This window comes from Thamnophis sirtalis, unplaced genomic scaffold (assembly GCF_051295495.1).
Source record: "Thamnophis sirtalis isolate CommonGarterSnake01/CBP01778 unplaced genomic scaffold, rThaSir2_p1.2 scaffold_1, whole genome shotgun sequence".
Classification (NCBI taxonomy): Eukaryota; Metazoa; Chordata; class Lepidosauria; order Squamata; family Natricidae; genus Thamnophis; species Thamnophis sirtalis.
Genome location: NW_028261381.1, coordinates 136488078 through 136512742, shown reverse-complemented (window position 1 = coordinate 136512742; position 24665 = coordinate 136488078). Strand labels below are relative to the sequence as shown.

Genomic DNA, 24665 nt, shown 5'->3' with positions numbered 1-24665 from the left:
AGCTCGTTGGAAGAGGAGGAGTCGCCGGGAGGAAAGAGAAATCTGGATTGTACTATCTATGCAGTTAAGAGGGGGGAAACACCGTCCATGGTGTCGGGTTTTCCCCCCCGTCAGTGGTATCGTGATACATACATATATCATCCACCTGAATTGGATTTCTAAATATGCTTTAAGGAAACACAACAAAAAGATATTGACTCCCAAGGGGATGCGTGAAATAAAATAGCGTTATCCGCCCTTCCTTTCCCGCTCGTCTTAATGGTTCCTCCCGGAGCTATCCGAAGCGGTAAACTGAGAGGTCGTCTAGGATTCAGTTGACCCTGGATGAGGCCTAGGTCGCCTGGACTGGTAAGCTTAGGGTTGTGGTGAACGGAGAGGGAGTCAGAGAGGAATTGATGGGGGTGCGTTTGATGTCTTCAGGAGCCTGGGGGCGACACATCCAATAGTGGATGTGTTGTGTATCAAGCCATATACGTTGGAAGATCTGCGGCTTCTATCACATTAATTTTTCAACCACTAATTGAGACTGGTTGCACATGTAGTTTAGTATCACCTGAAAGGATGGCCACTTATGCCCAAATATGGGGTATTTCTAGGTTAGTTGCTCAGGGCGTACAATCATATTCTGGGCAAAATACTTTGGGGAAAGAGACTTCTTTCTAGTACTGTATAACTTTCTCCCATGAGAAAGGATTTAGACATTTTTCTTGCATCTGGAGCAGGCAGGGAATTAAATATCCATTTCAGAATGCTACAGCTCTGCAATAGAAAAGGAATTCCAGTAATAAATCAGATATATTGGCCTGTCCTGACCAGTGTCACTTTCAAGCAAAGCATTAGGCTGCAGCCAACCTTTATTTCTTAGAAATAAAGCTGATTGATTCTATGTATATAGCCACCCACCCACCCAATATAACTACAGTTCTTTTGGATGATTTGCAGTTAAAACATAAACAATACCAAAACACTGGGTAAAACTGATGGACAGTGGCCTTTTGGTTTTGTAGTTCCCAGATTTTTTAAAGTTTTTTTTTTAATTGGATGAGGCAAGTTGTTAAGGGAAATGTTTGCAGTTCTGTTTGAAGGGCAGGTTGGTGATTCTTTTTAATGACACTTCAAAGTGTTGGTATTATTAGCAAATTGTTTTGGGCTTTTCATTAACCTATATTATACGATAGTAAATGACAAATTTACAAAATGGAATATAGTAAATAACATCAAAATACATAAGTATTTTGTAATCCTATTTGGGATTACAAAATTTTGGGATTTGTGCACAGGATTTGCACATTTCAATTACATTCATTTTTTACTAAGTGCAATTCCTTTGACTTGTTTCACTATTATAAGAAAATCTCTAATGGGCAAGCCTGGCAAATGATGGATACATTTGATACAAACTTGGTATTTGAAAGCTTCCACTGTAACATCCCCATTCATGTTTCATCATTTTACAAATGCCAGCATTTGTGGATACTTCCATACCACCATCTATGCTACAGGCAAAATTAAAGTTGCAATAAAATATTTTCCACATAAAATGTTATGTTTCCTCTATAATTCACATCAATGAAATAGGACTTGTTTCACAATAACAGTGAACTTGCGTCCAAATAGGTCTCATTTTTCATTATAAGCGATGATACTCATGTGGAAATACGCCGTTACTTGTAATCCTTTCTTTGTCCTTTTTCTTAGTAACTACCATGAATATTATCCACTTGGTGCGAGATCACTGGCCTCTTACATTGTGTCCCATAGGATTCTTGGTGGGATGGTACTTTGACAAAAGGCATGATGAGAAACTGGCATTATTCAGAAACAGGAGCAGATTATATCAAAGGTTAATTATTTTAATTGATTTCTTACAAGCACTTTATTCTTTCTGGATGTTACTTGAGGAAAGTATTGGTAAATATAGCTGTTACTGCATTTTCATTGATGTGTAAAAATTCACTATTATTAAATTATTCCTTTAAATAATTTATATTGTAATGTTATATGTAGCATTGCTCCAAATATGGTTTGAAGCTATACATAATGCTGAATATGGTTACTGTGTTCCTAGATATACTTGATTGATGTTTATCCTTACTGATTTATACCAAGGCAGATGAAAAAGTTTACAATGGAAACAGCAGTTACATAATATATAATATATTATAATATATAATATTATATGTGTGTGTGTGTGTGCGTATATATATGTGTGTGTGTGTGTTTTATTTGTATAATATTGTTATCAAAGGCAACAATAAAAATATTGGGTTTCTGTCGTGATGGACTCTTGTGACAAGCCGATTGACAGAGAATGGAAGCAGTTAAGCTTCCTCCCATAATTAGGGCTTACCAGGGGTTGTGACTTATAATATATATATATATATGTGTGTGTGTGTGTGTGTGTGTGTGTGTGTGTGTGTATGTATGTATGTTAACATCTCAGGCAGAGATGTTAACCACTAAGCCACAGGCTGTCCTCCGTTATCAGCTTGAGCCAGGGAGAAAGGTATATATTTAAAGTCACAACCCCTGGTAAGCCCCAATTATGGGAAGAAGCTAACTGCTTCCATTATCTGTCAATCGGCTCCTCACAAGAGGACAGCCTGTGGCTTAGTGGTTAACATCTCTGCCTGATATGCAATCAGCCCAGGTTCGAATCCCAGTAAGGGTATGGCTAGCTGATGAGAGCTAAATAGCTTGAAATAGATCTATACTAGTCTCCCTTTATTTATTTATCAGCACAAATATAACACACACACACACACACACACACATATACATACATACATACATACATACATACATAATATATAATTAAATTCCGTAACTTCCTTTGCTTGTATTGTCCTATTGATTTTAAAAGAAAGATTTGCCTGTATTACTTTCCAACTCTAGAATTTAAAATAAAGTATCATTGCCTCTTGCCCTATCTGCAAATGCTGCAGATTTCCTGAACAGTTTCTACTTTTATATCAGATTGTTTAGTGTTTTAAACAATCAGTTAATAAACTGTTCCTCAGTTAGTAAAAATAATAGATGATTTAACTTGTACTCTCTGTTACACAGTTAAGAGAATCAGCTGCCCCAATTATATCAGGAGTAGCATCTTGGACAACATTGCAGTTTATCTTTGGTGGTTATCTGAATGCTATTCCTATTGCTTTACAATTTGGGGGAAAATGTGAGCTAGCTGAAATCAAAGCAGTGATGTCCTCATTTTGTGCCACATATGTGCAGGTGTGGATGGAAGGGGTGAAATATGTTTTGCAGCTGGAAAATTCAAAACATTTTTTCTGAATGTATACAACATGGGAACTCAGACTAGAATAGGCATGAAAGCTGGCTGGGTGAATTTGGGCCAATCTCTTTGTCTCAGCTCAACCTACCTCAAAGGGTTGTTGTTGTATGGAAAATAGAAGAGGGTGTGTTGAGTATGTTTGCTACCTTACAAAAAATAATAAAAGTGGAATTAAAAAAATAAATACCAAACAGGGGAAACTCTTCACAAATATTTGCAAGAACAAGCTAATTATGCATATAATTGTTATATAGGAATTACCTATACACTATCTTTGCTTTCCACTTTTAAAGCTAATTCTTTAAGTGTATATTTTTAAATGTATAATGTACTAATCTGTCATAATTTATTTTTAAACCTATAATATTTTCTTTTTATAGGGAATTGAAACCTGGTGAAGATGCTACATGGAAATAATGTGTCAAATGAGAGTTGACCTACAGTTTGAATAAGTGATTGCTCCATAAAGAAAATAGAATCTAGTATTACCTTTGTTCATCGTATGATTACTAAAAAAGTATGTAGCCCCAACTATATAATGTAATTTAAACAATTTGATATAGTATAAAGAAGGTTGGTATAGTGTGTTTCTGAGAAACTGTTTGTCTCTCTGAACTTGAACCTTTCAGTCAACTTCAGAGGATATAGTTACATCCTGTAAACTATAGGATTGTAGTTGGAGGGATCAAATACAATTATGTATTATTTTTTGCATAAATTATTCTGGAATTTATTCCTTGACAATTGATCTTTTCTTGCATTTAAATAAAAGTACCTTAAAATAGATTTAAAACACGTATTATTATTATTTTTACAAAATATTGATACCACCTTTGAGGGGTTATATTTTATGATGACTGTAATATTTAGTTCCTTAAAATATTTAGTTTCTGTTACTTATATACCATATTAAATATGTGCTTATAGAAAACTGTAATGTGCTAAGCTTTGGCATGTTATAAATCCAACCAATTGTAATGACTGAAAAAGCCTCAGCTAAACAAACAAGAGCCAAGGTGGCGCAGTGGTTAAATGCAGCACTGCAGGCTACTGCTAGATCAGCAGTTCAGCGGTTCAAATCTCACCGGCTCAGGGTTGACTCAGCCTTCCATCCTTCCGAGGTGGGTAAAATGAGGACCCAGATTGTTGGGGGCAATATGCTGACTCTCTGTAAACCGCTTAGAGAGGGCTGAAAGCCCTATGAAGTGGTATATAAGTCTACTGCTATTGCTAAATCACAACTTAAATGTGTTTTGGATGTCAGACAAACTAACATCTATTATTCCATTCATTATCACAGTTGATTTGGCTGGCTAGGCAGATGTCCTTTTCTTCCAAAAGTAGTCTGTTCATTTTCCTCTAAGTTATAGGAGGGGTATCAAACTGGCAGCCCGTAGATCAGATATGTCACATGCAGGCCACGCCCACCCCAGCTCTGCAAAGGGGAAAACACCTCAAAATGTCACATGATGGCAATGTGATGCAATGAGTTGGACACCCATGCTCTAACCTCTTCTTTTAAAGTCTTCCAGAAGTGCACTCATCGCACTATAACTGAGCATCACTCCACAGAAAGATTATTTTGTTCTTTAAATCTAAGACTATGACATCTTAGTTGCCAAAGTTCTGGCGACCATTAAACAGAAAGAGAATAATAGGAAACATTTTGCAGCCCAGATTTGGCAGCCCTGCACATCAAAACAAAAAACTGACAATATAAAATCGTAATGAGAGCAAAGCATTGCCATCAATTGTTGATCGTTCCAACCATCAACCAGCTTGCCTTCAGAAGTTATGGGTGCTTCATCACTGGAGACTCAAAAAGAGACCGGACAGCCACTTGTCAAAAATGGCATTAGGGCAGAGGTCTTCAAACTTAGCAACTTTAAGACTTGTGGACTTCAACTCCCAGAATTCTGCAGCCAGCTGGCTGGAGAATGTTGGGAGTTGAAGTCCACAAGTCTTAAAGTTGCCAAGTTTGGGGACCCCTGGTGTAGGGTCTCCTGCTTGAGCAGCGGGTTGGACTAGATGGCCTCCAAGATCCCTTCCAACTGTGTTACATTCTGTTATTATTCCGACCCAAATGCAGTAGGCAAGTAAAGAGTTGCGTTCTTTTCCTATCGTTGCCCTTCCTATCCTCGTTTACTGTTGAAAATGCCCCGCTGGCGATACGACCCCAGCCTGCCCGAGTGGGGTCCCTTCCTGCGCTCTCCGTCGTCAGGAGACGCCGGAGCAGGACGGCAAGAGGCACGCAGAGCATCGCGACGGACTACTAAGGGGCGTTTGTTGCGCTCATCGAGGCGGGTCGAGGGGAGCGGGGCGGAAGGCAGAGATAGCCTCGCGATTGGCTGCAGCGGGTCACGGAGCAGAGCGTAGCTTGATTGGCTGGGTCGGATCATGTGGTGTGAAAGCCGATGGTGGCGGTGGGAGACACATAAACATGGAGGCCATCTTTCACGAGAGGGTGAGTGAGGCTCTTGCCTTCCCTTACGGAAGGTGGGGTGCGAGGTTAAAAAGAGGGCGAAGCGAGGGGAAAGGAGGGCGGCTCGCGAGGGAGCTTGCCCGACAAGCGAAAACTTTGCCGTTTCGGTTCCTTGGGTCGTTCAAAGGCTACGAAAATCTCTTTTTAGTCTTTTATACTTTTATATTCAAACCGCCGAGGGGTTTCCTGAGATTTGGAGGTACTTAGAAAAGGCAAGGCGGGCGAAGAGTTTCCAATAGGGAGGAGAGGATTGTGGCTATTATAAGATAAAGGTCTGAGCTTTGAAACATTGTTGCCTTTCCCGTCGCCTGTCTCGGGCGGCGAAGCGGTCACGTTTGTGGAAAACGGACGCCTTACTCTTTAAGATGTTGCTTTTAAAGTATGTTCCCGTAGCTGGGTGGTGCAAGGAAGCGTTTTCTCTCCCAGGCTTACTAGTGAACCTTTCCGGAGCATCATCGGCCCCTAACCATGCTGGCAGGATCAATGAGCAAGAAAACAAGGAAGTGGGAGCTGAACATGGAGGACAAGAACACATGAATTGGTGTTACTAAACCCTAACATTTTATATGAGGTGCTGCATGTATATATCTTCCTTGTTTCCTTTCAGCTATTATTGATGTGTATATATGCAGAATGATACAGTACATGATTTTGTTTCCTGCCTTGCTTGATGGAACTGGTTGTTTTGAAATTGTCTGCGCCTCATGCATCTCTGCCATTAATATGATCCCTTTTTCCTTGACATCAACATTATGTATAACCTGAATAATTTCTGCTAGGGGAAAAGAATACTTTGGGTTTCTTTTTAATCTTTCTTTTGTGCAGTATTAAAATCTCTAGATATAATTTTTTTGTGGGGGGAAGATAAGATGTTACATTTCAGATTGATTCTGAAGGCAATGATATATTGTCATTTTCCTATCAAACAGCTTTTCTTTGATGTTTTGGAAAGAGGGCAGAGATTTAATAGCATTAAGTATCCAATTAATATAGCTATTAAGGAAGAACATTTTAAAGCATAACACAAATTTGCTAATTGCTTCCCTCTCCCAAGAGTTACGTGTCCCTAAAAACATCCCAGAGGGTTGGTGATTCTGGTGTGAAGATTTTTTTAAGCTACCCTGGAATATATAGAAATGCTTTTCTTTAGGAATGTTTAGGTCAGAGAATAGAGAAAGAGCTGTATTAAGACGTTAATCCCATTTCTTCAATGGGCTACCAAATACCTTCAAGCAGGATGTGAGCACTTTGCCATCTATGTTGTTTAGCAACTGATACTGAGAGGTATTTAATGCTGGAGAAGTTTGGTCTAAGTCATATTGATTTAAACCAGTCAGGAAGACTATAATAATTTAAACATTGTCAATAATATTCTGTTGTTGATCATGATTTATGCTAAAGTTACAACCTTAATACCTATGCTTCAGTCCTCATAGATAGATGCAACTTTTATGTTTAGAAACAGATATATGCAATAATTATAAATTCATACTTCTGATTTTCTTATGATTAAGTTTACATTAAAATTGTTATTTAGCACTAAACCAGATATATCACACAGCTGACTGATGTGCATTATTTCTTTTGGTAATAGGTAATAAAATAGATTATAGTTAGTATTATGTAAGGCTTAATGTGATGGAACAATAAAAACACTATATTGGAAAATCAAGGATTGTGATTTAGGCAACTTAAATAATAACCATTATGAATGTGTTTCTGCAATTGCATGCAGAACTAGTTGGACTTGTTTGGGTACATACTTATATATAAATACTGTATGTTCAAGTACATATGCATGCATAGGCATAATTTTAGCTGAATAGTTTAATGGAAACAATGAGCTTTATTTAAAAAACTTTCATATACAGTGTATTCATTTAATAGTTCAAATTGATATAAATGCATTAAAATATAGTGAAAAATATGTTAAAAATATAATCATGAAGGAGACAATCGCAATGTATCTGTTTTACTATCTCCGGCTAAACACATAAGCAGGGTAACTTCAAAGATTATATTTACTCTAGTTTTTGAACAATAAAAATAAAAAGATCATACAATATTGATTTTTGTTTTTATTTTTTCATACTTTAGCAAGAAGGTTCTCTGTGTGCCCAGCATTGTTTGAATAATTTACTGCAAGGGGAGTATTTCAGTCCTGTGGAACTGTCTTCTATTGCACAGCAGTTAGATGAAGAAGAGAGAATAAGAATGGCGGAGGGTGGAGTTTCTAGCGAAGAATATAGGACATTTTTACAGGTAACAGCTCTTCAGGTGGTTTTACATTTATTTGCCAGTTTTTGTTCTGCATATTTTCTTACTGAAAGAGCATATATTGAAGCTGAATTTCAGAATGATGAAATGTAAAGTTATCTATTCTCCTTCCTAGAATAGCATCTCCAGATATACAGGTAGTCCTTGACTTATGAGCACAATGAAGCCAAAATTTCTGTTGCTAAGTGAAACATTTGTTAAGTAAGTTTTGTCCCATTTTATGACCTTTCTTGCCATAATTGTTAAGTGAATCATTGCAGTTGTTAAGTTAGTAACACGGTTGTTGACTGAATTTGGCTTCCCCATTCACTTTGCTTGTCAGGTCGCAAAAATGGATCAAATGACTCCAGGATATTGCAACCATCATAACATGTCATTGCCAAGTGTCTGAATTTTGGTCACATGACTATTGAGATGGTGCAATGGTTATAAGTATGAAAAACAGTCATAAATCACTTTTTTCAGTGCCATTATCACTTTGAACAGTCACTAAATGAACTGTTGTAAATCGAGAACTACCTGTATTAGAATTACAGTCAATTTCTCAGTGAAGCTTCTGTTTAACATTTCTAATGCCTTTTTTAAAAAAAGAAACAAGAACTTCAGGTACAGAATTTATTTTGTCCCAAGCTACATTGATGTAATTGATGTAATTGTCCCAAGCTAAATTGATGGCCACAAATGAGTGTACAAAGAGCAACATGAAAAAGGCTACTATACTAACCACTATGTTTTTGTATTTGTCTGGTGTTTATCTGCTGTTTTTCATTGACATATCCCAGAATGTTACGTTTGTTCTCATGCCTTCAGAATGGTTCATTAAAAATATTTTTAGAGTGAATAAAGTTTAAGATTAACTGAATTTATTTTCTACATATAATTTTCCAAAAGCTTCTGTAGCACATAATTTAATCTTCTTTTCTTTGCATTCTTTGTTGAACAGCAACCTTCAGGAAACATGGATGATAGTGGTTTCTTCTCAATTCAAGTAAGCAGTTTCTAGCTCTATAATTTGTGCAAACTTTTTTAGAATACAACATTTGCAAATGCTTATTGAAATACCCTGGGCTCCTATTTAAGAGCTGTTTAGGAAACAGCTGTGCTCGGTGAATATATTTCTTAAAGTAAATGTTTGCCTCCCAAAATGTACAAGGAGCAAATCCATGGTTACAGAGAGTTCTTTATGTTTCAAGCCTAATTGTGATTGCAATTCTGTAAATAGCTTCTATGCTTTTACATCCCACTGATTTTCAGTAGAATATTAGCATTCTAATAAATTATATAATTTTTCTACATAGGTTAGGATGGGATGGATTTCCCAAGGCAAAACTGATAATGTAATACATTATTTCAAACCACCACCCCCGCCCCAGTTAAGCTGTCCTTTGGGATTTAAAAAAAGTTTGCATTAAGTTTTTTTCTGGACAAACAGATGAGCTTATTTATTTATAATGATGTAATTAATAAAAATCTTCCTTTGTATTGTACATCAAGGATGGTGGAAATGTACTTTTTATAAGGTATATGTGTAAAGTTTTCCAAATAAATCATTACAAAGTGAAAAGTTGGCATACATACACATATAGGAATGACTTCAGGAGATGGAGAGCAAAGATGCAGCCTAGGGGATGATCAAATAAGAGAAGGCATAGCTTGCAACTGCATAATAGGCAGAGAGAGACTTAGAAAGGAACCTCACCAACTTCTCAAGCTGTAAAAGAGACAGCGGGAGATTGATATTGATTTTTTATCCTACCTTTATGACTTTATAAATAAACTCAAAGCAACAAACATACTTAATACTCCTCCCTTCTCCTAGTTTCCTCATAACAACAACCTTATAAAGTGAGTTGAGCTGAGAGAGAATGATTGGCCTAAAATCACTCAGCTGGCTTTCAAGCCTATGGTGGTACCAGAACGTAGTCTTCTGGTTTCTAACATGGTGCCTTAATCACTACAGCAAACTTGCTTCCTAGATAAAACTGGCTCCCTCTGTGTGCAAATATGTGCTCACACACGTATGCAGAGTTTCTATTCAAAATTGATGTCAGCATTTCCAGATAAACAAGGCATTTCCAGATAAAACAATGACCAGATGAGCTAATTCTACTTGATTGTGAGGTTACATTAACAGAATCTTGTAAGTTTAATAGTACAAACCTTCCACTTTCTCTTTGGCAGCATCTCTTCCCCTCCCATATCCAAGATTATCTCCACATATTGTTACAACATCCCTGTGTAATTAATTACAGGCTATCCTTAACATACAGTCACAATTGGGACAGTTGCTAAGCAAGGCAGTTATTAAGTGAGTCATGCTCAATTTTACCTTGTTAAAGAAATCACTGCAGTAGTTAAGTGACTCATTAAGCAAATCTGGCTTCCCCCATTGAGTTTGCTTGTCAGAAATTGACTGGGAAGGTTACATACGATGGTCACACTGCAGTCGTATGTGTGTTTGTGTGTGTGTGTGTGTGTGTGTGTGTGTGTGTGTATGGGATAGATTGTTGTATGTAATAACTAGGCTAAGTAAATAATAAGTAAACTAGGAACAAAGACTTCAGAGCCATGTAAGTTATATAGTATATATGCTCTGCAAAGTACAGTAGTTTGTAACAACAAAGTAAACTTTATCCATAATTGACTATATTTGTATCACGTTTGAAATCACTGAAGCTGGCAGACTTAATCTGCAATTTATTATTATACTTTTCTATAGATTGCTTTTATTTTTTCCTCTTCTACAAAATGGGAAGCAGGGTAAATTTCTCTCTTTAATTTCCCAATAATTGGCAAACAAGTTTTATACTAATAATGTATTTCAATCAAGAAATTTAAGAACAAATATATTACTTTGTCCAAAATATGCAGAATATACTGAGTTTCTATAGGACTCAGTGATGTCAAAAAATATACTTCTCATGCAAATAGTCATTCAACATGTCTGGAGATTCTCAGTCATCTAGGTAATGGTTGTCCTAAAGGTGCTTTTTCAAAAGGCTGCTGGACTTTTTTTGTTTTTCCTTGAAAACATTTCACTTCTCATCCAAGAAGCTTCTTCAGTTCTGAGTGAATGGTGGAGAGTGGAAGGATTTATAGTCTTTGCAGTCAGCACTTTCTTTAGGGGTTGTTGGGGCTACTTGGAGGTTTATCTGAGTCCTCATTATCACCTTAATAGTGCAAATGGATGTGGAACCTTCTTGGAATTGCTGATAGGACTATGTTGTAAACAGGAGATCAGTGGTATCATGCGAGAATATTTATAGAAATAGAAATCCTTCCATTCTCCACCATTCAATCAAAACTTGAAGAAGCTTCTTGGATGAAAAGTGAAACGTCTTCAAGAAAGAACAAATAAAGTCTAATTTTCTTTTGAAGAAACACCTTTGGGATAGTTACTCAACATTTAAATTATTTTATTGGCATTTTAAAATGGTTGTTAACGTCTTGTCCTTGAAAAAATGAATGTCTTTTATAATATAAAGTAAAACTATAGTTTATAGATCTCATTACAGCAGTTCTCATTCACAAAGAACTAAATTTCAGTAGTGATTTACAGCATTTGCATCATATAATTTGGGTAAAGATATAAATCATGCATTCACACAAATGACACTTATCAGTATAATAATGTATTATGTGTTTAACAGATATTCCTGAATTAGGGACACTTCCTCCCTAAAATAGTCAGTTGAAATGGAATTTCACTATATAAAGAATTAGACCAATAGGTTTTAAATATCTTACCAGCTACACATAATGACCTGACAGTCAGAATAAAATTGATGCTTCCAGAGCAAATTGATTGTAATTAGCTGCTGATAATAAACAACTCAGGTGTATAATGTGACTTTTTTTGGGGGGGGGAAATCAAATTGTTTTTTTTTCTTCCTATTATTTTCCCTCCAAATCAATTGGTTTTTCTGGAAGACCAAATTGGTTTTCAAATTGTATATTTGTTATCCTCCCTTAAATATATTTTATATTTGGCCTGCTTAATGTAGATTCATGAAGGTTAATTCTTAATTAACAGCCCAGTGTTTTTCTTTTAATGAAATATGGTTGTTCCCCCACTCTCACTTTAGTTGAAACAATAGGATGGGTCCAGATTTAATCAGAGCAAACAAATTAAACTCAATGTGACTTTAGTCCTGACTACTGAAGTTCCATTGATTTCAGTGGTCTGTTCTGAGTATGACTATATGAATTTAGTTAATATATTTGTCTTTATAGTTCTAAAATGGTTGCATTGCTTACATTTTATAACTGACTGATTTATCTCATGAAAAGTGCTGTTTTTTGACAGGTTATAAGCAATGCCTTGAAAGTTTGGGGTTTAGAACTAATCCTCTTCAACAGCCCAGAGTATCAGAGGCTCAGGATCGAACCTATGTAAGACTTTATTTTTTAGCTCCCTGCTTTCATTTAAAGAATAATAATAGTTATGCAAGAAAAAGAAAACCCTTATCCTTTCCTTCAGAACTCCTTTTGAAAATTACTATTTCAAGTTCTGGTTTCATCCACTCAGCATTTTCTGTTTCATATTATTGAGGCCTTACATGTTCATTTGTCCCCTGAGCCTTCATGACATCTCAGTATCTGTAGCATAATAGAATGCTGCTTTTGAATGGAATCTGCTTAATGACATCAACAGTATGTCTGTCTTTATCAAGCATATATAATGATAAATATCTCTAAAACAATATTATTAAATATTCTGAACTATCTGTGGATGAAAAGTTCACGTAATCCGAATCGTAACTTTAATACTACAGTATGATGTTTCTAAATGCAAAAATGATAACATTAATATTTCTGTGCTCAAATAATTAATTCTCTGAATACTTTGTGTTTTCTTTTCAGAAATGAAAGGTCTTTTATTTGTAACTATAAAGAGCACTGGTTTACAGTACGAAAATTAGGAAAACAGGTAAAGTTCTTTATTTTCCTTCTTTAAAATCAATGTCAAGTTTGCCATTGGAATCAGCTATAAGTTCAGTCAAAATTTAGTGCGTTTTTAATGACAAACACTGCATTCATAGATAATTAGATGATAGACAGACCGACAGATCTGACAGACAGACAGACAGATAGATAAATAGATACAATTGATGAAACATTTTGGTTCTATGCAAAATCTTATTTCCCAGAGCTGCTTTGTTCCTACTGTTCAGTATTTCCATTCTGAAGCTGGAACAGATTTAGAATGTTGTAGGTTAGTGATAGCTAACCTTTTTGTTGTTGCATGTCAAAAGCGTGTGTGTCCACTTTTGCTATGCAATGCGCATGCGACCCCCCCTGTGAGCTCTGCGCATGTGTGTGTGACCCCACCCTGTGTGCGCCCCGTGCATGCAATCCCTCGTGCTGCCCCAGCCTCTGCGCATGTGCACACGACCCCCGTGTGCATCCCACTCCCTGAACTTGCACCTGTGACCCCCTCCCCGGCATACACCCCCACACATGTGTCTCCTGCATGCATGGCAGAGACCCGAAAACCAGCTGGCTGCTGGGAAGCACACATGCACAGTGGAGCCTGAGCTGGGGCGACGGCTCGCATGCCTGAAGAGGGCTCTGTGTGTCACCTGGGGCATGCGTGTCATAGGTTCGCCATCACGGTTGTGTATTAAACAACCTACAACTTTTTGGATCATCCTTTATCAATATTTACTTACCTAAATATAAAACAACCATGGATGGGCAGCAGTGGGAACAACAGTGGGAACGAGGGTGACTTCCAACTTCCTGTCAGCTTCCTCACTGACTTTGTGAGAAGCTGGCAGGGAGCACTGGAAATCACAATCACATGGTTGCAGCTGACTGCTGCTGCTGCAACAGCTGCATCTTAAGATTCCCTGGGAGTAATGGGTCCTGGATTTTGTACACATTTTTTTAACTTAACATATTTCAGGAATCTTGATTCACAAATTGTTGCCCTATGATGCATCATTTTGCTAATTGAAAGTTACAAGAGACAAACATGAAAGTTTTAGCAATATGTAGACTAGGGAGTTGCAGCCAGATTTTTTCCCCTTGATGTTTCTGATTCATCAGTTTTTCTAATTTAAAACCAGGCATTTATATTGCAATAGATGCTTCCACAACAGAAAGAGCAATATGTTAAGTTTCCTGCTAAATATTAAAGGCATTCCTTTGATTACAGCCTAATTTTTTCCCTATAACTAAATGCACCCATTAACTTGCATATACTATCTGAGAATGACTAGAAGAGACTAGGACTTTTGTATCTGAGAAGCGGTTTGCAAGCCATCATATTTATACAAATAATAATATTCCATGGTATATCCATGTTTTCCCGAAAATAAGACCAGGACTTATTTTCTTTTGGGCCCCAAAATAAACATTACGGCTTATTTTCGGAGGGTGTCTTATTTCCCCCCCCTTCCCATGACGTACTGGTGCCACAGCCACAAGGCAAGGCAGGTGTCGGGGGTGGGTGGCCTGGCTGTGGGGGCCCTGAAGTAAGTCGGTCCGGAGTGTGTGAGGCAGCTCCACCCCCCTGCCTCACCTTTGGCTGTGGCACCGTATACTGTATATTTACTTAATTTTTTTAAGTAAAACAATTTTTTACTGGTAGTAGGTATATGGTTTGCTATGTATTAAAATATATTATTAATAATCACACTGCATGTTAATCTTTTTTTTTTTTTTTGAACAGTGGTTCAACTTGAACTCTCTTTTGACCGGTCCAGAACTAATATCTGATACTTACCTTGCACTTTTTCTGGCCCAGCTACAACAGGAAGGTAATCCTACTTTTCAGATGCTGACTGCTGTAATAGTGCTGTAATATTCATCTAAGGAAACACTTTTCCTATGTTGTTTGACTGAATTATGCAAAATACATAACCAAATTGCCCATTATTGATAAAGAACATTTTTCTATCCATTAGAGCCTTGCCCACTAACTGTATTTTATATTAATTTTTAGATTATCTCCCTAATCTGTTCATATCCTTTTATCTTTCATAGGTTATTCAATATTTGTTGTAAAAGGTGACTTACCTGATTGTGAAGCTGATCAATTACTTCAAATGATTCGGGTGCAGCAAATGCAAAGGCCAAAATTAATTGGTGAAGACACACTGCAATCAAGAGATCAAAGGTAAGGTAAATAAATGCTTGTATTTTAATGGATTCAGTGTAAGTATTTTGAGGCCTGATTATGAACAAAGAAAATAGGAGCTAAAAAGTAGAAGGTACTATTATGTTTACACATGGAATAAACCAAAATATCTGTTTGCCTATAATAAAAATATTATCTATGTCTAATACGAGATATACCAAATACAAAATAAGTTTTGCATAATTTCTGTATATTTTCTTAAGAATTGGGAATTTTTAAAAAGTAAGTCTTTAAAAAAAGGCTTGGACTACCTTCATAGCTATCTGTGCAAATGCAGTTATTAGAAGAATCTTAAATAAAGATAGTGTCAATGGTGCTATCTATAACTTCACTGACCTCATTAATAGACTTTGCATGGGTATAACAAGATCCAGAGACTTCTGGCTTCTATTTTTTGTGATTGTGGTAACATGAAGACAACAACACATACAGTATGTGTACCTGCCCTTTGTGTCCCAATCAGAGTACATTTGAGAACTTCATGGTAGCAGCACGACAGAACACAATGTTGCTAGTTTCTGGGCAAGATCTATTTAATTTGGAGATATATTAATCTTGTATTTAATATTTTAAATTTTATGTCATGGTATGCCTTATTTTAATTGGGATGCTTCTGACATGAACAAATTGATAGCCATCTTTTTTCTGCTCACTCAAAAACTAAACCGTTCTCTCTACCACTCATCTAGATATAGCGCAGCATTTGGCTTTGTAACAAGAATGTTTTTTTTCTGTTTAACTTTTCCAGGGTGCAAAAACCAGACTTAGAACAAGCACTAGATGTTAACCAATCCTTGGATAATACCAATATGTTAGATGAAGATGAAGAAAATTTCCAAAAAGCACTTGCACTCAGCAGACAGGAAATTGATATGGAGGATGAAGAAGCAGATCTCCGGAGGGCTATTCAACTTAGTATGCAAGGTAAAAGATTATATTTTGATTTAAAAAATGATTTGATAGTTTGTATGCTTAAATCTTATTCAAACATAATACAAGCAATAAAACTACACTGGAGCTTTTGGTGTGTGTGCCTTTGAGTCAGTGTTGACTTCTGGTGACCTAGTACCAGCAGTTTTGTCTGCCAGACATTGGACATATGTGCCATGACTTTCTTCCTATTCCTGAGAGACAGCGATTGTCCCAAAGTGAGCCAAGGTTACCCTTACACCAAATTTTCTTCCTCACAGAAGCATTATATACCTTTAAAATGTCTTTATAGATAAGATTTGCACACTTTAAAAAATGAGTTAAAATTTATTTGGACTTAGCACAATTTCTAAATCAAAAGCATTTATTCCAAATCATTTTCAAACACTTGCACAATCTTAGTAAATAACAGTGTTTCATCTAGTGAGGTGCTTTGGAGTACCACATTTTTCAGAGTATAAGATTCATATGAGTATAAGACGCACCAAGGTTTTGAAGAGGCAAATTAAAAAAAAAGTTTTTGCACTCTGCAGACCTCCCAAAAACGGCCTGTTTTTTGCAAAAACGGGCCTATTTTTCTTCAAAACAAAAGGGCATGAATAGCTTTTAGGAGGCTTATAGAGTACTCCTGGATGGCTGGGGTGGGGGGAGCAAAATTGAGCAAAAAATGGCCCATTTTTCGCTCATTTCTGCCCTCTCCCAGCCCCCAGGAACACTCTGCAAGGCTCCTAAAGGCTCTGCATGGCCATTTTGGTGAAGGGGTAGGGTTTCGGGAGGCAGAAAATGCTGTATTCAGTGTATAAGATGCACCCAGATTTTCAGCTTCTTTTTGAGGGAAAAAGGTACATCTTATACTCTGAAAAATATGGTAATTTCAGTTTTTCAGACAAATTTATTCTCTGGAGCAGAGTGGGATTCTTTCTGAAGGTACCAAAATGCAAGGATTTATTCTCCAGTTTGAATAATTTAATACTAAGTTTGGTGAAGAAAGAAAATAGAGATTTGCAAGAAATTATTTCTTTTTTACTTTCAAACATATGGAAAAGTGTGAGGAAAGTTGAATGATAAGGAAAAATTTATTGAGTTCTGCAGTTAGATTGTTTTGATGGCAGAAGGGTGGTTAAGTGTCAAAATTAGCTTCTTGCTTTTCCCATCCCATCAGAGCAAAAGCAAAAAGAGTAATCTTACTTTTTCTCTTAATTCAGTAACCAAATTCTGAGGTCTAAGGTAGGAATAATAATTTCAAAATACTGTGTCTCACATTAATATTATTACAAGGTGACAGCATTTCAAGACTGTTTTGGGCAGTTATTAAAAGATTTAACTATCTCTGTCTTTCTATCTGCTTCATGGCAGGCTGAAATTCCTAGCCCTAACAAAGGTGTTCCTAAGGGCCTAAATGGAACTAGCAGCTAGATACAATACATTTAGAAGATAGAACATATATGAACACATTGAGACTAGATTTATAAGAGTTGGCTTTATTGCTCACTCAAAGGAAATTGGTCTTATTTTTTAAATTAAAAAATGTGTTCCTGCAAATACAAATCTGCTATTATTAGTTTTAATTTTGAGCAGCCCTCCCATTTCTCATTAATCATAGTCATATAAAATATATTGATAATCTTAAAATATGTATTGCTATTTATTATCCATGCTGTTATAATATCCAAATCCAACTGCTACTTACAATAGAATAGGACTTCTTTTAAGATGATATGAAACATTCAAGTTGGTAGCCCAGCTACTAAGTAGGATTATACCAGTGTTGTTTTTTAAATTTATTTGTGTAAATAAGTGAGTTGAACTGAAAGTGACAGCTTTAAATCACACGATTGGCTTTCATTACTAAGGCAGGACTAGACCTCTTGGTCTCCTGGTTTTGAAAAGCAGTACTATTAAAAGAACTGAGATCACAGGTGAAAGTGTTCATTTTGAGCTTCCATTTATTCTAGTCAGGATGAAAGCCAGGATCTTGTCCTGGTTTGTGGAATGTCCTCCCTGAGCAGGTCTAACTGGCACCAGCCTTTTTATTGCCAGCTGTGGAGGAAACCAATCTGGGGGTGTTTTTGGTTTGATTTGGTTTGTTCTATACTTTTAAAGTATAATTGATGACAGTTGCTTTTGTTCCTTAAAAAAAAAAGATATTGTTCCTTGTTATTACTGTTTAATTTTTTTATTTTATAATTACTATTATACAAATGTGTATTGTAGATTGCTTTTGTTATTTTATGCGACACGTAGTAAATATCCTGGTTAACTTAACCTTCCCAATAAGTGGGTGTGTGTGACTTTTAGGAGAACATCGAAGTGGCTTCTCAGATTGTTGCACACAGAACATTCCACACTCATCTGCAACAGGCCAAACTGAATCTCTCCCATCAGAAGAATTGCGGCGTCGAAGACAGGCCTATTTTGAAAAGTAATGTAAACTGTGTAAAGCATAATTTGTGAGTGGCAAGCCCCAGAAGCCTTTGTTAAATTTATTACTTGATGTTTTTCAGGTATTTTGGATTACAATTCCTATTTTTTCTAATACCAACTATGCTGGTTAGAACAAAGAATTGTAGTCCAAAGTACTAGGAGACTGCTGAGGTGTCGTCCCCCCTGAATTAACTCATACCAGTATTTAGCTGGTTCTTAAACTCCTGAACCACTCACTCAGTTTTGCAAATATCTTGATTCTTTTGGCTTGATATTATAGTACAAGACTGAGGCACCATGCTGGCTGCAGATAGCAGGATTCCGTTCTTGGGCAAATCACGCTACCTACGTAACTAATTCATTGGTCAGTTATATAGATGATTGTTCCAGTTTGAAATGCAAATGAATGTATGATGCTTTATCATGATGATTTAAGTATTTTTTTTATTTAGGGCAGTATAGATTATAAACTAGTAGCAAATTGATAATTGATCTCTAGTGCCATATTTATGTGTTCATTGATTAATTCTTGGCAAACTTCATGTAACAGCAATGTTACTATTTTTAATTGAAAATGCTATACTGCCTGCCTCTTGACATCATTCTTTTTAGTGCTTCTTTTTAATAAGACCTCATTTCCTAAGCATATTACTAATCCATCTCTTGGCTTGTTCTAAATTATAAATTAATTTGGATATAGTACCAAAATACATCTCCTTATTATGTAATAGTAAAATACATTCATTAGCAATTGGTACTCCTATAATTCTTATCTACTTTATGTACATGTATAATTATCTGTGATTATCATTTTTATTTTGAAGAAAGTTTTTATGTTGCATTAATTCAAAGAAAGGTAATAACTGAAAGTGCACTAACAGGCAGACTTACTTTCTTCTAATAATCATCACTATAATTATTGACCAGAAGCACATTCAACCATAGTAATGTGCCAAACTCCATATCCTGATCAGAAAACTTTCAGGTGCTCCTGAGAGAAAAAAATTGTTTCTTTTTTTCTCTGAGAATGTACTGGTTTAGCCTTTTCAAGGATGGTTTCTCATCTCCTGGCTTTGGAATTAGATGTAATTCCCAATAGTCTGATTCCAAAATATTTTTGTGTTGTATATTCGGAGAAAAATGGAATCTAGGAGAAAAGACCAAAATGTGGTGTTTTGTCAACAATTGTTAGTAAGCTTATTGGCTAATTCTCTGGAATCAATATACTTTAAATATTACACCTACCTGATCAATTTTTAGAATTGGATATTTTAAACATACATACATACACATATGTGCGTGTGTTAATGTGTGTAGTGCAAAAATTGAAATATATCGGTCCAGCTTCCTGCACTGTGAACTTTTCAAATATTACTTCATTATTTAATAGGAAAAATTAAATTGGATGAAGAAAGGCAAGGAATCATAAAGTTATAGGCTTTTCTACATATAATAATTAATGCTGCATACTTCTCTCTTTGATTGTTTTAGACAGCAGCAGCTGCAAAAGCAAGTTCAGATTCAACAGTTCCATGGTGAAGCAGCTACTAATTCACACACACTAGTTAATGATAGAGGTATTGCTTTTATTTGCCAGATTTCAACACATTTTTCCAGTTATTCTTTCAAATGATTAGCCAAAGATATCTTTTACTTTGTTTAATACATTTTATCAAATATCTTAATAGCTTTCTGTATCATTGGTCAGCATATCCTTCTGGGAAATGCCGTCTGACATTTAGACAACTTGTTTCAGAAAGCACTGATGCTCTGCCCTGTGGCAGTTCCATTGTGTGGGGGATGTCTTCTAAAATACCATTTTGTGTTTATTTCGAGCATCTACTTTATAGAGGTTATATAGAGAATAGCAATGAAATACCATTGTGTAAATGATACCCAGTTCTGTCCTTTTTCATCAAGTACAAGCACGGTAGTACTTGTTTTGAATTGATGCTTGAATCTGGTAATAGATGAGGACTAATAAACTGGGGAAAGAATCTGTTCAGTTTACTCTAAATTGTATCACTCCTCGATTAGATTTGTAACTTGGGACTGCTCGTAGAATCAGTTCTAATTCTAATGGTCTCAATGGCATAGGGTAAAATTCACCTTTAATCACGAACTTATTTGGATACCATAGATATTTATCTGCCATTAACCATATGTTGAAAATCTGTGGCTAGGGTTCACAATGCTTTATATATGAGACTAACTTTAGAAAATTCCACTTAATGCAGAATGCACATTGGAATTAGCCATCTTGAACATCATCATTGCAATGTTGTGTTAATTGCAGAGGTGGCTAGCATGTTTTCAGCATCACTTCTTATACAACTTTAAAAGTGTAAAAGGCTTGGGAACAGATTACCAGAAGCAGCAAATACATTTTGTGTGGAGGATGTTTTCTGGTATTTATTCAAAGAATGAATAATGAAATAGAATAACTAACTAACTAGGCAAGTGAGCCATTGTGGTGTAGTACTTAAAATGAACAAGGCAGGCGAGAAAGACTCACATTCAACTGATTGTAATATGGTTGGTTTCTTTTAGCCCAACAGGAAAGGTAGACTGTAAATATAATAGAATAAATATTTGCTGTTGTTTTTTTCTTTTAGAATTTATGTCAGCTTTATTATTTTTTGTTTGGTTTAGTTTTGAACTTTTCTGAAAACCTATGGTAGTTTTGCAATAAATGTATAAGCTAAATGTTCAGACACATCTCAAAATATCTGGAAAAAAAAGATGGGCATCTGTTAACTTTGGTTTGAAGCTTCCTAATTTTTTTATTTTATTTTTAATATTAAGCCAAGGGCTTTCCTGTTCAGAGGAATCTGTACTTGAATGCAATCTAGTCTTCTCTATGAATCTACCAAGGGAAGGATAAATAGAGGGGGCGGGAGAGAAATGACCCCAGTCCTCTTTACCAAATTCCTAAACCTAGAGTGGAGAAATAGATTTACTTCCAAGTTAATCCAAACTCCTACCTGACTTGAAGACCACATGACATTGCAGAGGTTTAACTTACATCAGTCAGTCAGATCATCTTCTGACTCTTCATTAAAAAAAAAAGACAAAGGTAAAGTGGATCTGACTGCCTATATTGCACAATTGGTAGCAGAAAGCAGGAAATGGTTAATAGGTCTTTTGGTAATTCCTGGATAGGCCTGTCTGACAGCAAGAAGTTCCCCACTACTGTCTTGAACTAGTAAGCTATGAGCATCAGAACTAGATCTTTTTCTGTCTTTTTAAATTGTTATTTTCTAGAACAAATATATCTTATTTTCTTGTTTCTTCTCAGGAGGTGATATCAGTGAAAATGATATGCTTCAAGCCGCTATGAATATGTCCTTGGAAACAGTTACAAACAGCTTGAATACAGAGGAAAAGAAATGACAAATACTTATATTTATTCTAATCTGAACACTACATTCTGTATTAATTCTGTGTGGGTGGCATAAAGGTAGGGTTCATTTCATTGATGTACCAAAGCAAGATACAGTTGTGAGATTTCAGACTGAGGATCAGAATTAAAAAAAAAATTGGTTACTATACAATAAAATCTCATTAGTTTATGGTTATACTGTTGACCTTCTGGGTAATTTCTATTCAGTCAGAAGAACAGTGAGAAAAGGGGTATTAATATACAATAAAATTTCATTCAATATTTTTCTGATCCATAGATGTCCAGGTTGAGTTTATGGTATCTGCAGATCTTTGTATGGGGAGCAGTTCTTCTCAGTTGTGATAACTTTTTCTTGCAGGATGTATTCTTAACAGGAAGATCGAGCATCACCTGATTATAGAATAAGGCTTGGAATTTTGCTAAATAAGATTATGTGAAATGTAAAAAATTGTAGTTTCACATATATGCTCAAAGGCGTTCTAAGTATCATGTTTACAGTGCACTTCCAAGATTCCAGATTAAGAGACTGAATATAACACAAATCACCTTCACTTTTGTGAGATATTTGAATTACATGCATCAGCTTAATTCCAGAATTTAATCAGTTAACAACATTTGACTAAGAATAGCAAGATATTTGCAGACCATCAAACTTATTTTGGAAGACTGTGCTAGAGTATTACAATCATCATAAAATGGAACATCCTGCTTTTATTCTCCTGCTCCTCCAGATCTGCCTCCACGCATTCCAATCTTCCAAAGCTGATTTGATGGGCACACAGGAGGAACCCGCTCCAATAGCAGACTCAAGACTTCTTCCTTGTTTTGCTCTAAAAATGCCTTTAGTATTTTTTTACTAAATGTTGGGCCAATACTGGCTATGATGCACTGATCTAGTATATATATTAAGCGAACACCTAGAATCCGATTAACTGAAGTCAAAAGTGTTGGATATAGTTGATAAATGTTATTATAATTATTTCACTTGGTATTAATATGTTATCTTCTGTTAGATATTTCTGTAAGTATTAATACTATCAAGCTGGACATAAGTTACTTTGTACTGAATCAGCTTATTGGTCCACTTAGGTTAGAGTTACCTACTCTGGCAGTGATTCTCCAGTCTCAAGCAAGAATCTGCTACCTGAATTGCTTTTAAAGGAGGACACTTAGAATTAAACCGGGACTTCCTACATTGAGCTAATAGCCTTTCCAAGATTCCATATTAATTTTGATGTGAGGAAGTTAAAAAAGATTTTGATGCCATGATTTCAGTGCCACATTATTAATATGCATTAGTAACATCTGAAATGAACCCTGCACAGTTACTTAGGTGTTAAAAATGGATATACATAAATGAATGTGTATGAGTATGTACTTTATCAGATATTAATGAATGTCTTGTAACAGATTTGCAGCTTTTCATGAATGGTCTTCATTCATGCACCTTACTGTTTATTCTGTTTCTGTTACCAAGGGAAACTGGGAAGCAAATTCTGTAAGCTAGTTTTATTCTGATAGTCAAATGTTACATAACAAATATTGCAGGATGACTGAATTTGGCATTTTGTATTAAAATAGTTTTTTTTGTAAAAAAAAAATGCTTTAAAAATGCATTCTGTTTACATATACATATTAAGGCTATAGTTTTGGATACAAATGAAATACTCATTAAACCTATGGATACTCGCCAGATATACAAAAAATCTTGTGAAATTGATTAGGTTTTGCAAATTATTTTAAAATTATTATATTGCACCATGTTGATGTGTCATTCTTTGCTACTGAATGATTAGTAAATGTACACATTATGGTACTATAAAATAACACAATATTAAAATTGATTTTGATAATATCTGTTTATAAAAATTATTTAAGGAGAGAGTTAAATATGAAAGCCAAATGCCTCTTATTTTCATGTATCATATGCTGTTGATTTCTGTGAAACTATTACAGAAGTACAAGCACTGCGATTTGTTCCAGGGATAAATACTATAAGAGTGTATCTAGCTTTGCCAGTCAGTAAACAGAAGGTAGCTATTTTAGATCTGCCTAATTTATTTATTAACAAAAAATTACCATATTTACTGCACATTGTTTTGGAAAAAAACAGCATTAATTACATAAAGCCACATGCATTCATTTTAATTGTGTTTAAGTTACTACTTGAAAAGAAATATATGAAAAGATGTATAGAAGTTATGAAATGAAATCATACTAGTCTGTAAAAACCATAGTTTTATTTTTTCTTATTTTTTCAATAAATTGTGTCCTTGTGGACAAGTTGAATCTGGATGAATTTAGGTCCACTTCTTTCAAATGCGTGTCTTCATCAAAGCAAGTTATCTTTTCAAAACATATACAATATAAATTATGAAGCAAAGTTTTTAAAAATAATTTTTCCAGTTAACATGTACACTTAAAAAAAGGTGGAACCCTTCTTTAAGTGTCAATTTGTGGTAAAACATTTCGTGGTTTACATAAAGTTAATGCAGTAGATTTTGGGAGAGATTTTAGTAGTTTAAAATTTTCTCTACTTGGGGATTACATTAATGCACAGCCTTGAAAATTGTCCATTTCTAATAGTGAACATTCCTAAAACTGAAAACTTATAGAATCCACTTTTGGTGGAAGAACTGAAAAAAAATCTGGATTTCCTTCATAGCCAAGGCCTTTTTAAATAATGTCCTCTAAGAGTTTTTTATTC

The 24665-nt window shown here is 35.5% G+C and overlaps 2 protein-coding genes across 8 annotated transcripts; both read left to right on the top strand.

The window, feature by feature from the left end:
• The first annotated feature begins 213 nt into the window (after positions 1 to 213).
• Positions 214 to 4084, top strand: NDUFB1 (NADH:ubiquinone oxidoreductase subunit B1). The gene is made up of 3 exons (XM_087725666.1): positions 214 to 348; positions 1699 to 1843; positions 3679 to 4084. Exons 2-3 carry the CDS (start codon positions 1707 to 1709, stop codon positions 3713 to 3715), a joined length of 174 nt encoding a protein of 57 aa, XP_087581792.1. The 5' UTR covers positions 214 to 348; positions 1699 to 1706; the 3' UTR covers positions 3716 to 4084.
• Positions 4085 to 5652: 1568 nt separating this feature from the next.
• ATXN3 (ataxin 3) lies at positions 5653 to 24253 on the top strand. 7 transcript variants are annotated; one of them, XR_015698038.1, is made up of 12 exons: positions 5653 to 5762; positions 7878 to 8042; positions 9001 to 9045; positions 12364 to 12449; positions 12921 to 12987; positions 14734 to 14821; positions 15048 to 15180; positions 15950 to 16125; positions 18430 to 18553; positions 20047 to 20132; positions 21854 to 22015; positions 22690 to 24253. XR_015698038.1 is itself a non-coding variant. In XM_087725621.1 (11 exons), exons 1-11 carry the CDS (start codon positions 5739 to 5741, stop codon positions 21946 to 21948), a joined length of 1089 nt encoding a protein of 362 aa, XP_087581747.1. In that variant the 5' UTR covers positions 5653 to 5738; the 3' UTR covers positions 21949 to 24253. The 7 variants fall into 7 exon arrangements, 5 of the variants coding, with proteins under 5 accessions (XP_087581747.1, XP_087581769.1, XP_087581763.1 ...); XR_015698042.1 differs by lacking the exon at positions 22690 to 24253 and adding an exon at positions 18836 to 18919 and having other exon boundaries at positions 21854 to 21907; XM_087725621.1 differs by having other exon boundaries at positions 21854 to 24253.
• Positions 24254 to 24665: the final 412 nt, after the last annotated feature.

What these genes read in the sequence shown, in the direction of transcription:
- ATXN3 (XM_087725621.1), top strand. Translation starts at nt 5,739, where the DNA reads ATGGAGGCCATCTTTCACGAGAGG. An exon ending in AGGCTCAGGATCGAACCTAT is followed by an intron (nt 12,450 to 12,920) that starts GTAAGACTTTAT and finishes TTTTCTTTTCAG; the next exon opens with AAATGAAAGGTCTTTTATTT. An exon ending in CTGCAATCAAGAGATCAAAG is followed by an intron (nt 15,181 to 15,949) that starts GTAAGGTAAATA and finishes TAACTTTTCCAG; the next exon opens with GGTGCAAAAACCAGACTTAG.
- NDUFB1 (XM_087725666.1), top strand. Translation starts at nt 1,707, where the DNA reads ATGAATATTATCCACTTGGTGCGAGATCACTGGCCTCTTACATTGTGT. An exon ending in AGGAGCAGATTATATCAAAG is followed by an intron (nt 1,844 to 3,678) that starts GTTAATTATTTT and finishes TTCTTTTTATAG; the next exon opens with GGAATTGAAACCTGGTGAAG.